An 18,519-nucleotide genomic window follows, 5' to 3' on the forward strand; every position below is an offset into this window, starting at 1 on the left:
CCTGCAACACTCCTGAGATGTCATTCCATACATCTCTTACAAGCTGTCAAAATTCAGTGCAACTTCAGGCTGCCTAAAAATGCCAAGTGGCCTTGCAGCAGCTGGAATGCCTGGTCATTTTTCCTACACAAGGTTTGATTCAGGAACACAAATGACAAGGGCAGAAAGGACAAAAGAAAACAGCCAGTCTCATGACACAGTGGTGAGACATCTGCACTGTGCATAGAAGCACCCCACATTCAAGGTATAACTGAAACTCTCATCTAGTTAGCAAATATAACTCCAACTGCAGTTTTAACACCACGATTGTGCCACAAAGGGCAGTGAACACACAAAATTCCCCCTTAATGGCACTGGACTTGGGGACTGAACAACAATTATAAGAAAGATTGCAGTCGGAAGGGCTGGAACCCATCAGGGCTTGTGTGAAAGGCCAAGGAGCTAGAACAGGTCTTCTCCTTGAAGCACTGAAATCAGCACTTGCGATAATAGTTCTTGTACTGTTACTGAAAGCTTAGTGTTCATTCCTACAAGCCCAGATACTCAGATAAACAGAACTACTGTGTAAGACTGCAGCTGGCTAATTTTGGTCATGCAAAAACTCACACTGACTAAACTAAATGCAAAAACAAAGATAAAAGTATCAGCCACTGGCTGAATCACAGTTGGGACTCGTTATGTAATTTTGATACTAGGCATTTGGTTGTTCAGAAGAGGACTCATTTGCCGTAACTACTTTGATGGAAGGAGTATTTAGGCATCCAAGACTAGAATTTGATGTTGATAATACATAGTATTTTCTTGCTAAACTGTCAGCAAATTACTACACCAGAAGTTATGAGTTGTGTTTAATGGGATTTTTGTTTTCCTTTTATCAATAGCAGTTCTTTGTCTATTTCTTAGTTAGATATCAACTCACTACATCTAAATCATAACGTGCCTTTCAACTTTTAATACCTTTATGTTCTCCTATTACACTTCCTATTCAACTTTCATTATCTTGCGTGGAAATCATTCAGTTACACCCAGTACAAGATCATATCTCTCCTGCTGCTAGATGGATGTGCTGCAGTTCATGAACTCACATGCCAATTTACTGTGCTCTAGCAGCAGTGTTCAGGAAGTTTCCCTACTCTTATTAAACAGAGTTTAGCTTTTAGCTAAGGGCCTTTAGTCTCAGACAAGACTTAGTGCAAGACCTACGTTTAGTGTGATAGGTGCCTAAGATTCTGGTACAGTCAACGTACTCAGTATAATCTATGGAGTTAAGAAAGTGATTGAGCTGACCAGTCACACTGATATCCAATGTCATTTGAGATGTCTCAAGATAAGGCTTCTGGGACTGGAAAGTGGAGGCCAGGCAGAAGGGAACGACCACCTCTGCCAGGTCTGTGCAGATACCTTGGATACTCTGCAGCATCTCAAATGACAGCTGAAGTCAGGTTTAGGCAACTCAGTCAAGCCCCACATGACAACTGTAGAGCGAGCTATTGTTTTTGTTGTCCATTGACTACATCTTATTAAATGCAAGTGTCTTCATCTCAAACTAAATATTACTTCCTTTGTCCAAGTGATTCTCATTTTTAGTAAACATAGCCATTTTAATTCTAGATAAACCTCTAATTTGTTTGTATTTTGGAGTAGAGAGTTTTTGCTTAAGAAGTTTTTGTTTTTTATGTTGAAAAAAAAAGCTGACATTAGAGCTAAACATTGCGAAGACCTCATCAAGGAACAAATAAGGTCCTGATATTAACACTCAGACACTCTGGAGAAATCAGGATCATCGAGACTTTGTTTTGCTTTATCCTGACTATAGCCACCGTAGCAAAAAAGAGATACAGGAAAATGCGTATTTTAGCTGGATCCAGAAAGCAATGAAGAGGGCTGAAGACACTGATTTGCTCTCTTGAGCAAAAACTATGGCATTTAGCCCTAGTGTAAGAAGCAAGAGGTTTCCACAACATTGAGTCCACTTGTCATACTTTATTAAAACACTGGAGTGCATCTCATACTGAAGAATCAAACACACAGTCCTGACACCTTGTTCACAAGAAAGCTGAAGGACCCAAGAAGATGAACTGCTGTGATTAATGAATCCTATTGTCACCAGTCCTATATGCAATCATCTATTGACAAAAGAACTTACACAATTGTTTGCATAACCTTTTGTAGGTACATAACACTTGAGTCTCTCACTATTTGGGCATGCATTCTCAAGACCAGCAAGCCTTAAATTAATTTCACACGGTGGAGAGCTCTAACACATTAATGTGAAATTTTAGCTGCACTGGAAATGACAGCGTCTACAAGAAGGCTGCATCACTGGGCTGTGCAACCCAAGAGGGACGCTGTCTACTTTCACTGTTTTGGAAGGTGGAAGAAACTGGAAAGGCATTCCCCTGGAGACATTGGTCTTGGCAAAACAGAGGAACAGACCTGAATGGATGCAAAGCAAAATGATATATGGACAAGTTGCAAAAGCACAAGAGTGCCTTAAGTAAGAAATACATCCCTTCACTAGGGTTCAGTCTTAATACTATATGAAAATACATACTCTGAAGATCAAGTCACAAACCAGTCCTTCTAAAAATCAGGAGAACGCTGGTGAATGTTAACACTCAGAACTTAACTTGCATGTAAAAATTCAAGTTTATCAAAATCAGTTTATGAAATTGCTCACTATCCTTCCTCTTTGACAGGAAACAGCCACTGTAGACATGTCTGCCACTTGGGTGCATTAGAACCGGATCTAGAGTACTCAATGACAGCATAGCTTCCACCTCCTGATGAAGTAAATTATTACAAAAAGGCAGAGGGGGTTTTGATGTGGCTACAAGAGAGAGCAGATCTTCACTCACGCTGTCCCAAAGATTCAGTAATTTTGATACTACAGTACATTTGCCAGTCTGCTTCAAAGCGTACTGTGAAATGCCAAAGTAACTCAGAAGGTAATGGAGAGTTTATAAAGCAATCAAACACATCTTCAGAGCTGCTGTCTCAACACCCCATTAGTTATGAAAGCTAGAGCTGTGAGGTAATGAAAGACTTGCCTCCATGTAGGTTGTCTGAAATACCTACTTTGCAGAGGTTGCTGGGCCATGGAGCTCATATAAGGTGTCCCAATTCTCTTACATGGTACAAATTGGGAGGCTTCTTTCTTGGAACAAAACAGGAAGATGCCCAATGACCACGGAGCAACTCAGAAGATTTGGAAGGCATATTGGGCTTCATCCATTCAGGAAATAAAGGGAGAGGAACTGGCAAACTGGGATAACCTCCCTAACCAAATGGTAAACAAACAGGCACAAAAAGGCTGTATCTGCCAAACCTAAATACACATGCAAGGATGATCACAGGGCCTCAACAAGGATTAAAAAAACACTCCCTGGTATCAGTGCAGACAGTATCAGGGAAGATGACAATTGTCTCAGATAATGCCACCAGACCTGCATGCCCAGCTTGTCTCCAGATTTGAGACTGCTGTATTTTTTTTTAATTGAAATAATTACTTCAAGCAGTTTTTCTAGTCATGTAAAATGAAGTTCAGACACTGATTGGAGACAGTTTTCAAGTCAACAGCAATGTCAGCTAAACTAGGTAAGAAACACTCATCTTGTGGCCAAGAAGGCCAATGGTATCCTGGAGTGCATTAGGAAGAGCATTGCCAGAAGGTCAAGGGAGATAATCCTCTAACTCTACTCAGCCCTGCTGAGGCCGCATCTGAAGTGCTTGTCCAGTTCTGGGCTCCCCAGTACAAGAGAGACATGGAGCTACTGGAGCAAGTCCAGCAGAGGGCTACGAAGATGATGAAAGACTGAGAGAGCTGGGACTCTTAAGCCTGGAGAAGAGAAGGCTCAGGAGGGGATCTCATCAATGTGTATCTTAAGGGACGGTGTCAAGAGGATGGGGCCAGACTCTTTTCAGTGGTGCCCAGTGACAGGACAAGAGGTAACGGGCACAAACTGAAACACAGGAAGTTCCGTCTGAATATGAGGAAAAACTTCTTTACTGTGAGGGTAACTGAGCACTGGAACAGGTTTCCCAGAGAGGTTGTGGAGTTTCCATCCTTGGAGATATTCAGAAGCCATCTGGACAGGGTCCTGGGCACGTGCTCTCAGTGATCCTGCTTGAGCAGGGGAGTTGGATCTCCAGAGGTCCCTTCCAACCTCAAACATTCTGTGACTAAAGAAAGATTAAGGACAGTGATATGGAGGTACTAATCACTGAAAGACAAGGTTCATATGGTCTAGCAACATAGACACAAACAGGTCTTGCAAAATTCATTAAACATACAAGAATGCTGACCTTGGACCTGCCATTTCATGAGACCAGTCCTAAAAGCATAGTGGCTAATGTTTAATTTTAACACTCAGTTTGAAACAACAAATCCAAATTCTGATCTGAGACAGAAAATAGGAGAACTCTACAAATGTAAAGTGACCCTAGAACGCATTTCAGATTAGTCAAAAGCACATTAACAATGATTCTTCATGTGATATAAGGCACAAAAGATACAGTTAATCAAGAATGAATATTAAACCACCATCTAGCACCGACAGTGCTGAAAATACCTTGCAGAATAGTTGCATGCGTGATTCTAAGAATTTGGAAAGCTCGAACCTGCCTGTGCTGACAGTGGGTCTAGCGTCAACAACAAAGCCGTAATATATGTAGAAAAGATCAACTGATAACTATTTTGCTTTCAGGGCATAAAATTTATGAGGACTGAACACAACACTCCATTAAAGTTGTTCATCATTGCCAAAATTCTGTAAAGTGAAAAAATGGAAGGGAAAAAGCACCATGGTACATGAACAACAGAAAATGAAAAATCTGAATTAAGTATTTAATGATACTTATTAATAGAGGATATTTAAAGCTATTAACTTTTTTTCTCTGATAGAAATGAGGTAAAATTTGCTATACTAACAGAAATCTCCAAAAGCAGCAATATGATAGTAACTCTATGCGTACTTCAAGAAACAAAAGCAAACCTTCTGATTTTCTTCTATTTCATTTCGCATTTGCTTGTCTACAGGCACTCTGGTCAATGATCTGGAAAAATAAAATATTGGTATCATTCAACCATTATATTTTTTAAAATGTATCAAGTAAAATGAAATTTATTAATACTGTATCTAATGCACTGTAACTGAAGAATGCAGTAATTAAGATTAAAAAGAGTAATGCATAGGGTCATAAGTGTTCTATTTTCCAAACAAATGCTTTCTTGTGTGTTATTCTAGTAAACCTAAGTTTCAAGTTTATGCTAAATTTTGTTGAAGTGATAGTATCAGCATATTTTTAGAATTCTCAATCTTTCCTCTTATTTTTCTGGAAAATAGCATGTGTATTATAAACAAAGGAGTCGCTCTAACATCCTATATGTAATTGTCATATTTGGATATTTTAAGTTAATGTTACTAACCCCATGCTACTCAACATTACAGTACAGGAGGCCAAGGGACACAGTTTGACATTGACAAAGGCAAGGAAAGTATGCAAAGAATGACCACTTTAAAAATGGCTGATAAAAAAAAAAGAAAAAAAAAGTAACGATTGAGACCCTTGAAAATTTTAAATATCCAAAGGCAAAGTATCAATAACTGCTTCAGTCAAAAATTTATTTTCTTTAGTAATTTTATCTTTAGGAGAAAACTCATTCATTCACCTTTTTTACCTTTCAAGAACATGGCTAGGCTATGACAAAATACTCCTGGTAGTAAATCAATCTCACCATGTTTTAAGAAATCCCAAACCATATTAACACAAATCTGATTCTCCCAATAAATTCCCAAATAAATACTGTAGTTGCATATGTAAGTAATTTCTTTCAAAACACAATTGTATATATTTTTGCAACTATGAATGGGGCTTCAATAAAAACTGGGGTAATCTTAAACCTGAAAGTTAATTAAACAGAGAATGATACTACTAAGCCAACTTTAATACTTATGGACAGTAAAGCAGTCATTTAACAATATGATCCAATAAAAAAAGAAAAAAATGGTTTAGAACAGATGTTTCTAAAGAACCCCACATATTTTTCACAGTATGTAAGAAATAAGACATAACAACAATTTACTTTAAACAAATATTCAAGCTTTCCAGGCGATCAAAGAGATTACTTGATACATGCAATCAATATGATTTCCAAGCCCTGTTTAAAATATTACAGAACATATCACAGCTTATCTTTCTCTGCGTAAATTCCTTTTTCCATCCATTCCCTGTAAATACTATGGCAGATTGTCATTGTGAATCTCTCCTGAACCACATCACGACAGAGCAGCAGAAGATTAAGGAGGAGCTGTATATGTACAAACCCCTACATGGTGGGTATCCTTTGTGTCAAAATTTGCATTGCCAAAGACAGCATTACAAAACAGCATGGTTCAAATATATTATTATTGGTAGACATTGGAGGACGAGCTTCATAACTTGCTCATAATTGTTCAACTAATCCAAAACTCTTTCTCATAAAGTCTTTAAAATCACTGCCTAGGTACTGTGCATGAACATGAAGAATGTTCTGGGTATATTCAATACTGAGGAAATACACCTTATACTCTACTACCTACTGTGTTCATTAGCTTTGAAATAAAAATTGTAGAACAGGAGGCCAGAAACTAGAAACATTTCTGGTTAAAAAGACACATTACTGATCAAGATTAAAAAAACATTAAAAGAAAATGTGAGTACAAAGAAAGAAGCCTAATTTAAAATTTGGAAAAATGGAGAAGGATTAGGAAAAAACATTATTAAGTCAGAAGTCTCAAAAGCTGACTCTGTAGGACACTGCTTTAAGGGACCTTCTACCCACAATAAACATCCTTCAGAAACACCACAGAGCTTACATCATATTTTCTCCATTAAAAAAAAACAAAACTGTAATTGATGGGAATTATTATTGAGAGTTTATTTAGTCAAGGACCAACAAAGCTATTTAAAAGGAGGACACAACAGGAAGCTGGAAATTTAAATGCGTGGCAGTACTAACACAACTATTCTTTTGACTCTGCAAAAAAAAAAGTTATAATTTTTATCCTGTTAAACTCAACATAGTTTGTAGTAGGGCCTATAACCCTCAGCATTAATAGTTCATTCTGCATACACTGATGATAAAATGTACACAGATAAAAAGTACAAGTTAAACCTTTCCAAGTACCTTAGAATAGAAAGGCAGAAACATAAAAGATGAAAGTGAAAATAATGAAAAGCCAGAAAGGAGAAGACAAAGCTGGCCAAACATTAACAAGGATGTAAAAATACTTATCAGCATATGGTTGGCTTTACTGCTTTTTTTTTTTTTTTTGTAATAAGACAGCAACATATAAAAGAAGAATTAACTAGCTGCTGGTCTATGCATGGCAGCTTCTCGTGGCAGGATTATAGAAAGATTTAAAGAGAAAGTATGAGGGTTGATCTTTGACCTTATACATTGAAGGTAGCACGCATAAAAATACTTTTGAAAGACGCCTGCTCAGTTTGAGTTCAGCCATTTGTTCAGAGATTTGTCAAGTTTTATACGTTGTTTTTCTAAATATTCACTGATGAGGACTCACCAAACAGAAATACCTTTCTGTCTGAAAATAACATACACTAATGGCTCTCCATGTTTTAAGAATGTTCTTGTATCAGCTTAAGGTTATAATAGTACCTATCACATAATTTTATGCTTCTTTACTCTTATCTGGAAGAATATGTAACTATGTAGTGCTGCATATCCTGAAAAAAGGAAACTATTCCTATGTTCAAAATAGGAATACTCATGAATTATGAATGTCTAGCAAGAAATGGAGGGTATTATCATGTTTATTATTGCATTCTTACATAATAGCAAGATATTTATAACACGATATATAATAAATCAAAGATGAAAAAATCTTATGAAATTAATTATCAAAACGTTGAGATGAAATTTTTTAGTTGTTATACTGTCTGTATATCTGATGACATTTTGTAAAATCTACCTCAGACTAGCCTTTTCAACTGGAAATACTGAGACATGAAAATGCAGCCTATAAACTAGAAAGCACAAGAAACTTCCAGAGGAACTGTATATTAATTTTTTATGGTCTAAAGGACCCTTTGGTTTTTAAGGAACATACATAATACTTGAATTTTATTTTCACAACTGTAATTCTAAAAATTTGTATACAGCATTTTCAACCTAAAAAAATTTGCACTAATAAAAAATGGTTTTATTCATATCAAAACTGAGTGAAATGTAAACAATTTAAAAAGACTACTGTTATAAGGCTCAGTTATCTAACTAAAGGGGTTACGCAATATCTTTGCATTTCCATTTTATTCTAGATTTTATTTTTTGAAACTAGTATTCATGACTTGCCAGGTGAAGCGTGATTAGATTATAGATTATTGGGGAATTTTTGTGCACTGTTTTTTTATTTTGTGCACAGTTTTTTTACACAATGTCCCTTTAATTTAGGATTGTTGTCAATACATACCCTCTAACTTTTCAAATTATTTAAATATTTGTAATCTCTCATGTTAAAATGACTTTCTAGATTAGCATATTAGAATAAATTACACAAGGCAGAAACTGTAATTCCCCTTTTAATAGCATTGAAGTCTTATACTTTTACCCAGAAAAATAAAAAAGAACTGTTTGAAGAGTAGGTAAGTAGCATCGTTGTGCCACAAATACACTGCACAAAACGAGTCTTGAGTAGGATGTAATAGCTAAATGACTTTTTAAATCAATGACTTAAATGTCACCAAGAGTACTTCAAATTGACTTTTTTCCTTGTCTTTTAAAGAACAGAACTGGTCTTACAGTTCAACACTATGTACATTTCCACTACTCTTTACTGAAAAGTTGCATTTTCTGGTTGTTAATCTTATTGTAAACTCACATATGACTATTTCACAATGATTATGTTTCAGGCATCTAAAAAGTTATTTTTCTTCCTTGAAACAAGATGTTACACAGGTAGTTTTTCCATTATGATGCATATTTTCTTTAAAGGAAAATCACAGGTAATAATAAAACATAATGGGATGATTAAATAAGGGTGTAAAATGTGAAAGCACTGAGTTAAAAACCATATTTAGCAACACATTTAATTCATTAACTCAGACAAATATTACTTGATAGGATTAGGATTACATGAAGAATTTATGAAATGTTAAGAAAAGCATTTCTCAATTATAATACAACTGGCTCACAGAAAGAGCAATCTTTAACATTAGTACAAAGGAAAATGTTATTCGTTTATTTAAGATTGATTTTTATCTTTTGTTGAGTAATTCGTATATCTTCCCCAGTAAGAAGTCTAACAACATACAGCAGTTGGGACCCAATCTTATTAGCAGCGTTGTGCTTAGAACCTACTACTGTGGGCAGACCCACTAGGAAACTAACAGAATTTTGCCCCTAACTACTGTGAGTAGTCTGCTATTAATTTAACAGAATTTTGTACCTAGCAAAATGTCCACTCCAGTAAACACCTGAAGGACTAGGCTTTCTGTTTTAAGTGCCTGAAAGATTAGAACGCTTTGGTAAAACACGGCATCTCATGCCTCAGACAGGAAACACTTAAGAGACCAATCATGAGTTTTCCCAGGAGTTATTTTCTACTCAATGAAATTGCCTGAAATCTATCTAAGAAGCTGTAAAACATGATTATCTGACTGCAGGATTTGGATATAAATCTGTATTACTGTCACGAAATTCAAATACAAACATAAAATCAATATTCGAAAAACAAGCGTAAGTATCATACCTGGCTCTTATTGGGAAGTTCTGAGCTATGTCTTTCATTACCTTTAAGGCATCATAAACAGGGGTAGACATAATTCGAGCAGCTGCTTGAAAACTAAGATCTGTAAAAAAGAAAAAAAAAATCACTGGAAAGACCACTCTCAATCAATATTGTCTACAATCAGAAAAACTGTTCCATATACTCACCCCCATTATTAGATACCTTTTGTTTCAATTACACATTAAAGTATTTATAAAGTAACATTATTAAGGTTGAAAAGACAGGCACTTAAAAGTTGGAAATGCCAAATTTCGGGCTTCTCACACAAGTTCTGCTTGGCCATCTTGAGTATACATGTTGTACATGTAATTTCTAAGTTAAAAAAAAAAAAACACTGAAAAAAATACAATGCATCGCATTGTCATGTACCAGTACCTCAAGAATATCAGGCTCAAGCCTAAATACAGACCAATCCACAACAGCCTGTAACTACAACAAAGAACAAGATCTTTTCAATGCCAGGACTTCACAGGATTTTCAGCAAACAGATACGTTAAATCTAAGAAGGTTGTATTGAGCTTGTGAGATGCACTATTTTCAAAAGCTTGCAACATTTTCAGAAGAACTGAAAATGGCGCACTTATGAAAAAAAGTCAAATTTCAGTTCTCATAAGTGTCTAGTATGTCTCAAAGAAAAGGTTATCAGAATTTTTTTTTAAGGGATGTCATTTTTTTCTCTACCCTTTTTCTCAGAATGAAGTAAATTTGCACACATCAGCATGGCTTATAATTCATTTGTTTACCCACTGAAAAAAAAAATTGGAATCTAATTAGCCTACATTAGGTGCTTATCTTAGGTGTAATACAACTTGGCACATAAGAGTGGGGAAAAACAAATTTTGGCACTTATTCTGTAAGGAAATAATACAGTAGGTGCCTCTATCTACTTTGGATATAGTCTGCCTAACTACCTCAGGGCAATGATATCTTTTGCTAATAAGTGGCTAGTTAAGACATTTAACGAGAAACTGAAGGCCTCAAGTTATTCAATTTGAAATAAGTTGACGCATGCTGCCTAATAGAACTTTGCACCAGCCTTTGGAAGAAGTCAGGAATTAAAAAAATAGCCAGAAGAAAAGGTGACAGCATGCATACCATTTTTAGCCTGACAAGACAGACCTTGGCTGGAAAAGACTTTGGTCTGAGAGACAGACCGTTAACTGGAAATTTCTTAATACTTTTAACAACAGCTCACATAAAAAGATCACTGTTTTCAAAAAGAACATCTCAGATCTCTTTTGGCAGCCCAATAAATTGTGATCAGCTGAAGGAATACCTGATTGCTGCTACTACTACAGATCCTGATGCCTTATCTGCTGTGCACTTAGGTGTATGCTTAAAAGACGGCTGCATAATCCTTCATAAACTGTTAATCTCTTCCATGTTATGGTGAATAGCTTAGAGTACAAATATTCAAATTCCACTAAAGAAAACTGACATGTCTTTTTACCTGCTTGGTTCTCTCTGGTGAGAGATACACTGTTTACCGTAACAGTTGCAGCTGCTCTGTAAGTGGGAGTTGTAAATGCTACGCCCATCTCAAGCAGAGCAGTATGCAATAAACCCGTGGACCTTTTATCCTGGACAGTTTTAAATTTGACTATCCAGCATGTCTGATATTCTCTGTAATCATTCTTACTGACTCATCATCGTTTAGGATACAGGAAGAAGGAGGTGATGCAAGCTTATCAGAAAGGATGATGATAGGTACACTGGTCTGGGGCTGTCACTTGCAGACTTCCCGGTTGTGGTACGCTACACAGCTGAGAAAGAAGAATAGGCAGACCTCAGGGAAAAGATGATCCTGTGCTTAAAGCAGATCGCAAAGTATGCTTTGAAGCACTAGAGATCAAGAGGACCAAGTGGCAGTTCACACAGACAGAAGAATAAATTATTAAGGGGAATACCACATTGTATCATTTTTCATTATGAATAGCAAATCTAATTACTTATCTAAAACATAAGATTCCTAAAAGAGAAGTCCTGAAAAACAAATTTCTTTTTTACACGAAAAGTTTTGCTGGTGTTTAGGATCATTTATAAATAAAAGTATGTCCTACAGCTGAAGGAGTAGTTTTGGTTAAACTTAGTTAAATTTTTACTCGGAGGCTAATAAAAGGAAATCGGACTGTAGCTGTCATTAACTCAGCCAGTAGGATTAGGCACTGAGAATGAGCTAGAGAAAACACCCAGTCATGTCAAGAGTAAGAATATCAAAACAACTGCACCATAAACAGGGCGCTGAAGGCCCCCTATCTGGAAAGACAGTGAATCTATTTATTACAGGAAAGTCAGCACCAGTTTCCTTGGCACTGAACAAACAGCATCCCTGTGCTTAAATGCTTTCAACCTCCTGTCAAAAACCATCTTAAACTAAATTTAGCACCTGAGATAATACTTCAGGCAAAAAACTGGGCAACTTAGCTTCTGTCTTTAAATTCAGTAAAGCTAGTTATGATATTCTACCTTATAAAATGACTTCAATATTCCTTTAATTTCTAGCATTTAATAATAGGACAAGATACCAATATGTTTCTAAATACTTAATACAATACTATCTTTTTATGAAATTATATGTTCTTTTAAAAAAGTAGCCTTTATTATAATATTTATACACCAGCATAACAAAGAAGAGTTAAACAGAGGGCGGTACTAACTCAGAAAAAAAGAAATACATACCCTGTAGCTCCCAGACCTTCAGAGGTTCCATGTTGTTTGTAGTTTCAATGAGATGTTTTTTAAACTCTTTCAGATTATTTTTCAGGTTAGGATGCATCTGTCTACATCAAAACATGCAAAAACCAAAGACAAAATCAATGACATCCATCAGTGTCTGCTTATATCTGCAGTATTGATTACAGCTAATATTGTATCTTTATGGTAACAAAGAAGAAGTAAAATTTCAATTCATTTCTTGAAACAAAGATGAGGATTTGGGGTGCATGGAGAGAGCATAATAGGATACCAAGAAAGACTAAGCACTTGTTAATCTCATGGAGGAGTTCAACTGTTTTGTAGTGGTCTGTCTCAGACCCTGTTACGTTAATTTTGATGGAATAAATGAATTCAAAATCTCAATAGCATTAACACATGGTAGCTGTATAGTTAGTTAAACATAGCATAATATACAGTTAATTATATATTAACTGTCACTATACAGTTATACAGAGCTTGTTGCATTGTGGTTGTATTACCCACTACAAGCCAAGGTTTGTAGGGAGAGAGAACATCTTTTATTAATTAACATTGCTGACAAAAATCAAGCTACTGATCACACAAATCACTAGTTAGATGTAAAGAGCGCAATGCCCAGAAGCTTGGCTATTTTTTTCCAAAACATAATTTGGGTTTTGAGTGCAAAGACTTCACCCTGTGACAAGACACTCTCCAATGGCAAACATTCTCCATTAGATTTCTAAAGACTCTTCCACTAAAGGTATAGAATAAGAAGCAAAAATAGTTTAAAATAGTTAAAAAACCCAGACATCTAAAGCATTAAGACTTTCATTTCTGTGATATTTTATATTGCATTATAGATATTAGTAAGATTCGTGAGGCATCCCTCCCCTGTTTCATTTGATAGCCGTTGGATGACATTAACTGTTGTCCTTTACAGAAAAAGAAAATAAATCACTGATGGAGACTAGAGCTATTCATTCTGTGATTAAAATGCAATCCGGGTTCCTCAAAGACCGCGTGCTCACCTGAAAAGAGGAGCAAAGACAGAAAATTCCATTTTTGCTCCTTACCTGTAACACTAGCCTAGAAATGACAATCATAGTTCATATTCTTATAAATGCCTCTGTGAAGTAGCAAATTTTTAACTAGTTTTGAGCTCTTCAATTATTGCTTTAACTTCCTTCTGTGCAAATTTATCCTGATGTTAATTTTTTTCTGTTCAGTCCATCTATTCTTCTGTGAATGAAGGACAAGTGACTAATAAGGCCTACTTGCAAGCCCTTATCAAAATCTAGTATTGATCCCTGGGGCCTCATTTCTCTCGTTCACTTATGCTAAAGGTCAACGTGGGCACAAAATCAAGCACATATAAAGAAAAGGAGAAGAAAAAAAATAGCAGAGTCTAGAAATGGTCAAAAAGTCCAAGTAAATATTTGACAGCTTTACAAAGTAGCCACCATGTGACACCAAGAACCTAAGTATAGCTAAGCCTAGCGTGATCCAAGAAGAAAGTTCAGATTGCCAGTATGACATAAGCATTTGATATTACCTGCTGCTGAAGGTCGCTACAGATAGGAGAAACAATAAGAAAGACTGCAGACTTGGGTGCACTTCTACCTCAACATGTCTACCTTAAAAAAGGCAGAAAGGGAATAGCCTCTCAGAACTCCAAGAATTTAGACAGCACTATCAGCTCTGAACTCTGAGAAGACTTACAGCTTGGTGAGAATAACTACAAACAAGTTTACTCTCTGCTTTAAAGGAGGAGGAGAGAGAGAAAGACAGAAAGACAGAGAGAGAGAATGACACCAGAGAAGACCCACACTCTCAAGTTTCTTGCTGAAGAAAAAGCCAAAATTTGTGATTCACTGCATGGATCTGCTACAGTCTGAAGGAAGCACTTTTGCTGACTGCAATCATGAAAAGAATCCACCAGTAGTGGACTGGAAGCAGCCTATGCTCTCAACAGGGTTGCATCTGATTTCATCAATCGCTTGGACCAACAGATCGTAACATAGAGATATGAGTTCCTGCCAGAACAGGACACAAATTAATGAACTCCAAAATAAGAAGACATTTATAATAGGCCTATCTTTTAAGAAATATCACCCCTTAACCCTTAGAAACGAATGACTCTGCCTCTTAAAAACACCCTTTGTAGCTACAACATGTGGTTTTGGATTTGTTAGGCTGTTACTTGCATTTTGAAAACCAACATTTTGATTGTAATTAGCTGAAAACAGAAGAAGTAACAGCTGTTTACTGTAGAACATCATATTTTCATTTTCATATCTAAATTTTTGTGGCTCTTGATGAGAGGGAATTTTTATCTTTAAAAACAGTTTATTGTATACATTCCAAGAGAATTAGAATGCTAAAAGCAATAAACAGAAATGAACAGTATAAACAACATAAGTTTCCATCTTTACACTCACAAGACATACAGACAAAAAAAAAAAATCAGAATTTTGACCAATGGCAAACAAAGTCATTGCCAACATAAATATCACTTTTTATATAAAAGGATTTTTATTTTTTGTTTCAGGTTCAAAAACTTTAACTTATGTCAACTCACTTTAATCTGCCAAAGACAAATCCTTGGACATCACTTTCCTCCTCCTCCTCCTCCTCTTCTGTTGTGTCATTTGTTCCTGAACATGCAGCATACACAAACAATATAAAACAAGCAAATTACTGATGTATTATGTTCTTACGAATTATAAAACTGTTAACACAAATGTACAATCCAAAAGTGGTCATTCCTGGATGTAATTTCAATTAGATTTAGATGTGTACATTCATATTTTGGCAACAGAATGAATCACTTTACAGAAATTATGAACATTCAAATTAATTTTGCATGTAGTTCATCCAATGTTTACATTTTCAATATAAATGAAAATTATACATTAAATAGTTCACTTCTCAAAAGAGTCATTTCTCAGTTTGATCAAGTGGTAATGTATAGCACTCATCAGCCAAGTAATACCAGATTTATGCTTGGAAAACATGCTGACTTTAAACCTCTTGAATCCCCAGCCAGCATCTGATGCAAATCAGAGATCTGTTTCTCTTCCTTAAAAAAAACCAAAATTAAATTTGTAGTGGCTCAGCAGCTACTGAACATTAGCCTCACCAAAACTAACATGAGGGTTAACTGTAACCTTCTTTAAGCCTTGTAAATCTCCACACAAAGTAATTACTCTCTGTCAGAATGCTACAGCTACTACTTTCTGTAGTGTATGTCTCACTTCAGTACATAATAACAGATAGTGCTACCAAATCCTATGCTCCAGTAAATCTTTTCTACAGAAGAATGTGAAAGTACTCCCATGTAAATTAAAAAATAATAATAATGTGCAGATACTGTGCTAACTAACATATTAGAGATGCCAACTGACATAAAGTAATTGAAGAACAAAGGTCAAACAAGCACAATCCTATACTTATTGATGGATTACTTTTTGAAGTACAGCTACAGATAACAATGATTAAGCAATGAACTATATCTTAAGCACAGCTGTTCACAAATGCCCCCATGTATGTCTTAGTTCTTAATGTTTTTAACAAAGCCTATAAAAAGAAATTAAGTATAACCTGCAAAATATTACTGGCTTTATAAGTGAAGATGATAACATGTTTTTAATACTATCTCCAATAAGATATCATAAATAAACAAAAACATACCTTTAATCTGTGTGTCATCTACTGCTTTATATTCTGTGCTCTTTATTGCAAGTTCTACACCATATCCAGATAAATACATTTTTCTGGAACTTGGTTTCTGTTTGATGACATTTTAACAGAACAAAAAATGTAACTTAAACTGTATTTATAGAAGATTAACAACATCTACTATAGTAAGCTTAAAATGTTATGACAGCTGTAACTTAAATTGATCTTTCAATTTATGATTCAAGGTACAAAACACCACATCAAATGAAATACATGGGAAGAGTCATGTAAGTCAAACTGACAGTCCATTATACCATTGAGAATGTGTGTGACAAAAAGTAAAGTCATCCTTTACTTCCTAAAGACCATAGAAAGGCTGTCAAAATAGTAGCCCCTTCACATAATATTAAAAGAGGGACTAGAACAGGTAGAACTGGCAGTACCCTATGCAATTAATGATGCCTTACAATTCTTGCTTTAAAATCTTTTCATTTCTTTGTAACTTTGCCGGACTTCAGCATTTCAGGAGGAAATTCTCTATTTTTTGCATCAGGCCGATATTTTTGAAAAGCTTTAAGGAAACAGTTAAGTGGTTTCTGTGAGGAAGATTAAGAAAATGTATTAAAATGTCACTGCTAAAAACATCTTATAAGTCCTTTATTAAGAAGAAAAAGTGTTTCCAATTTTGGAGTGGAAGTCCAACATTCAGCAGGGTAACAACTGCTCGATGCATACTTCTTTCTGAAAACACACCCAAATTTCTCCAAAATGTACAAGAATCTTCTTTCCAAAATGCAATTTGCACATGCACAGCAGCAATTTCTTGAAAGTCTTTCAGCTTTAGCTTACAATTTCTCAGACTCTTTCTGTATTGAGAACTGTCAAGCCCAAGACTGAAAACCCAGCAGGGTTGGGGGTTTTCTCTATTGGTCCTCTAAGCAAATCTCAGTGCAGAGTGAAAAGTGCATCCTCTAAGCAGTCTCAGTAGTACTGGCAAAGACAAAATGACAGTGGAAAGACTATTCCTCTTCTGCTCTCAATGCTCCCTCTTCTGGCATTTAATGAAAAAAAGAAGAAAAAAAGCAGTTGCAGTGGGAACCACAAGAATAAAATGGAGGTTGTGAGGAAGGAGAAAAAAGGGAAGAGCAGTCTGAAGAGAGAGAAAATGCAGGGAGGACAACAACAAACATTTTGGGAGACCATGGCGAATAAGCAGATAATAACACGGAGACTATTAAAAAGGAAAAAAAAAAGAAGAACAGAAAGATGGGTATAAATTACGCCCCTATACAATTTAGAATTTAAGACTAGCTTTCTCAAATTCTCTATTTCTTTAGTGTGAGCAAACAACTAAAAGTCACCAGCAAACTATGGGTCTCATCTCCCTGAAATGCCTGATCTACATAATGCACAGCAACTGCTCACTGCATCAGAATATTCTTATCTTGGCTGCAGCATTTAAAAGCTGTACTTTGAATATAAATTACAAAAACCTACTGATAACCAAACCTGGGGGATAACATGGTTCCATGTACTGGTATTTGTTTTGCTATGTCTTGTTTTGCTTCAGGGAAAAGAATAAGTTAGGAAAAGCATTCAGAAACATTATGATCCTGTGAAAATGCACATGCTGAAAAACTGGCCAACCCCGTAGAGTCTGATAGACCATGCAGCCATACTCTAATGTGACATACAAGACTATACGGAGATTATATAAAATTACAAGTGTAATTAATTATTGATTTTTTCAGCTTGATTTTCTAATTCTAGCTCTCATTTTTTTCTGACTCTTATTACTAATATGTTTAGCCTGCTGTACCAAGATTCACCCAAGATCATTGTATAATGAACAAAAAACAGACGTATGACCAAAGGTAGGTGTTCCAAGATCAACTAGTCATGCAAACAGTGTTTGTGTGCAGGATTAGAAGGAGTTGGTGTAGCTCAGAATAATGAAAATTAATTTGGAAAAAGGAATAAGGAAGAAAGGATGAAACACAGGAACAGGAAACTTGGTTGTTCAGATGAACAAAAAGTAGCATTTAAAAGAAAAAGAACAAATTGATGTGCCAAAGATCAACATTTAATGAACTCTTCTTTTAGAAAACTCCAAATGTTAAGCAGCAGCTTATGCAATGGGTTGCAAATTTGTGGTTACATTCTTAACTGAGACATTTTCTTGAGCCTTTACCAATTTCTCTGAACTAAAAGTAGCACTGTCGCATACATATACATAAAAAAATCAGTAATTACAAGCATTTTTTTGTTAACACTTATCTCTAATGCCATTGCTTTTTCATTTTACTAAATTAAAGCTATCTTAAAATTTGGTAGAAAACAAATGACACTATCTTTTTTTTCTCAGCTTCAAAGTTTG

General features: G+C 35.6%; 1 protein-coding gene across 4 annotated transcripts in view; it reads right to left on the reverse strand.

The window, feature by feature from the left end:
* The window catches only part of UGGT2 (UDP-glucose glycoprotein glucosyltransferase 2), a 105,557-nt gene that overhangs the window by 70,174 nt on the left and 16,864 nt on the right, over positions 1–18,519 (reverse strand). For 3 of the 4 annotated variants that reach the window (XM_067293441.1, XM_067293435.1, XM_067293448.1), the window contains exons 6-10: positions 16,155–16,251; positions 15,043–15,118; positions 12,468–12,568; positions 9,750–9,849; positions 4,995–5,055 (exon numbers count right to left, since the gene is read on the reverse strand). In XM_067293441.1, coding sequence (XP_067149542.1) covers positions 4,995–5,055; positions 9,750–9,849; positions 12,468–12,568; positions 15,043–15,118; positions 16,155–16,251 — 435 coding nt within the window. Of the gene's footprint in view, positions 1–4,994; positions 5,056–9,749; positions 9,850–12,467; positions 12,569–15,042; positions 15,119–16,154; positions 16,252–18,519 lie in introns of those variants that run through there. The other variant, XM_067293454.1, reaches the window with a different exon arrangement.

The sequence above is a fragment of the Apteryx mantelli genome, chromosome 1 (assembly GCF_036417845.1).
Source record: "Apteryx mantelli isolate bAptMan1 chromosome 1, bAptMan1.hap1, whole genome shotgun sequence".
NCBI classification, from domain to species: Eukaryota; Metazoa; Chordata; class Aves; order Apterygiformes; family Apterygidae; genus Apteryx; species Apteryx mantelli.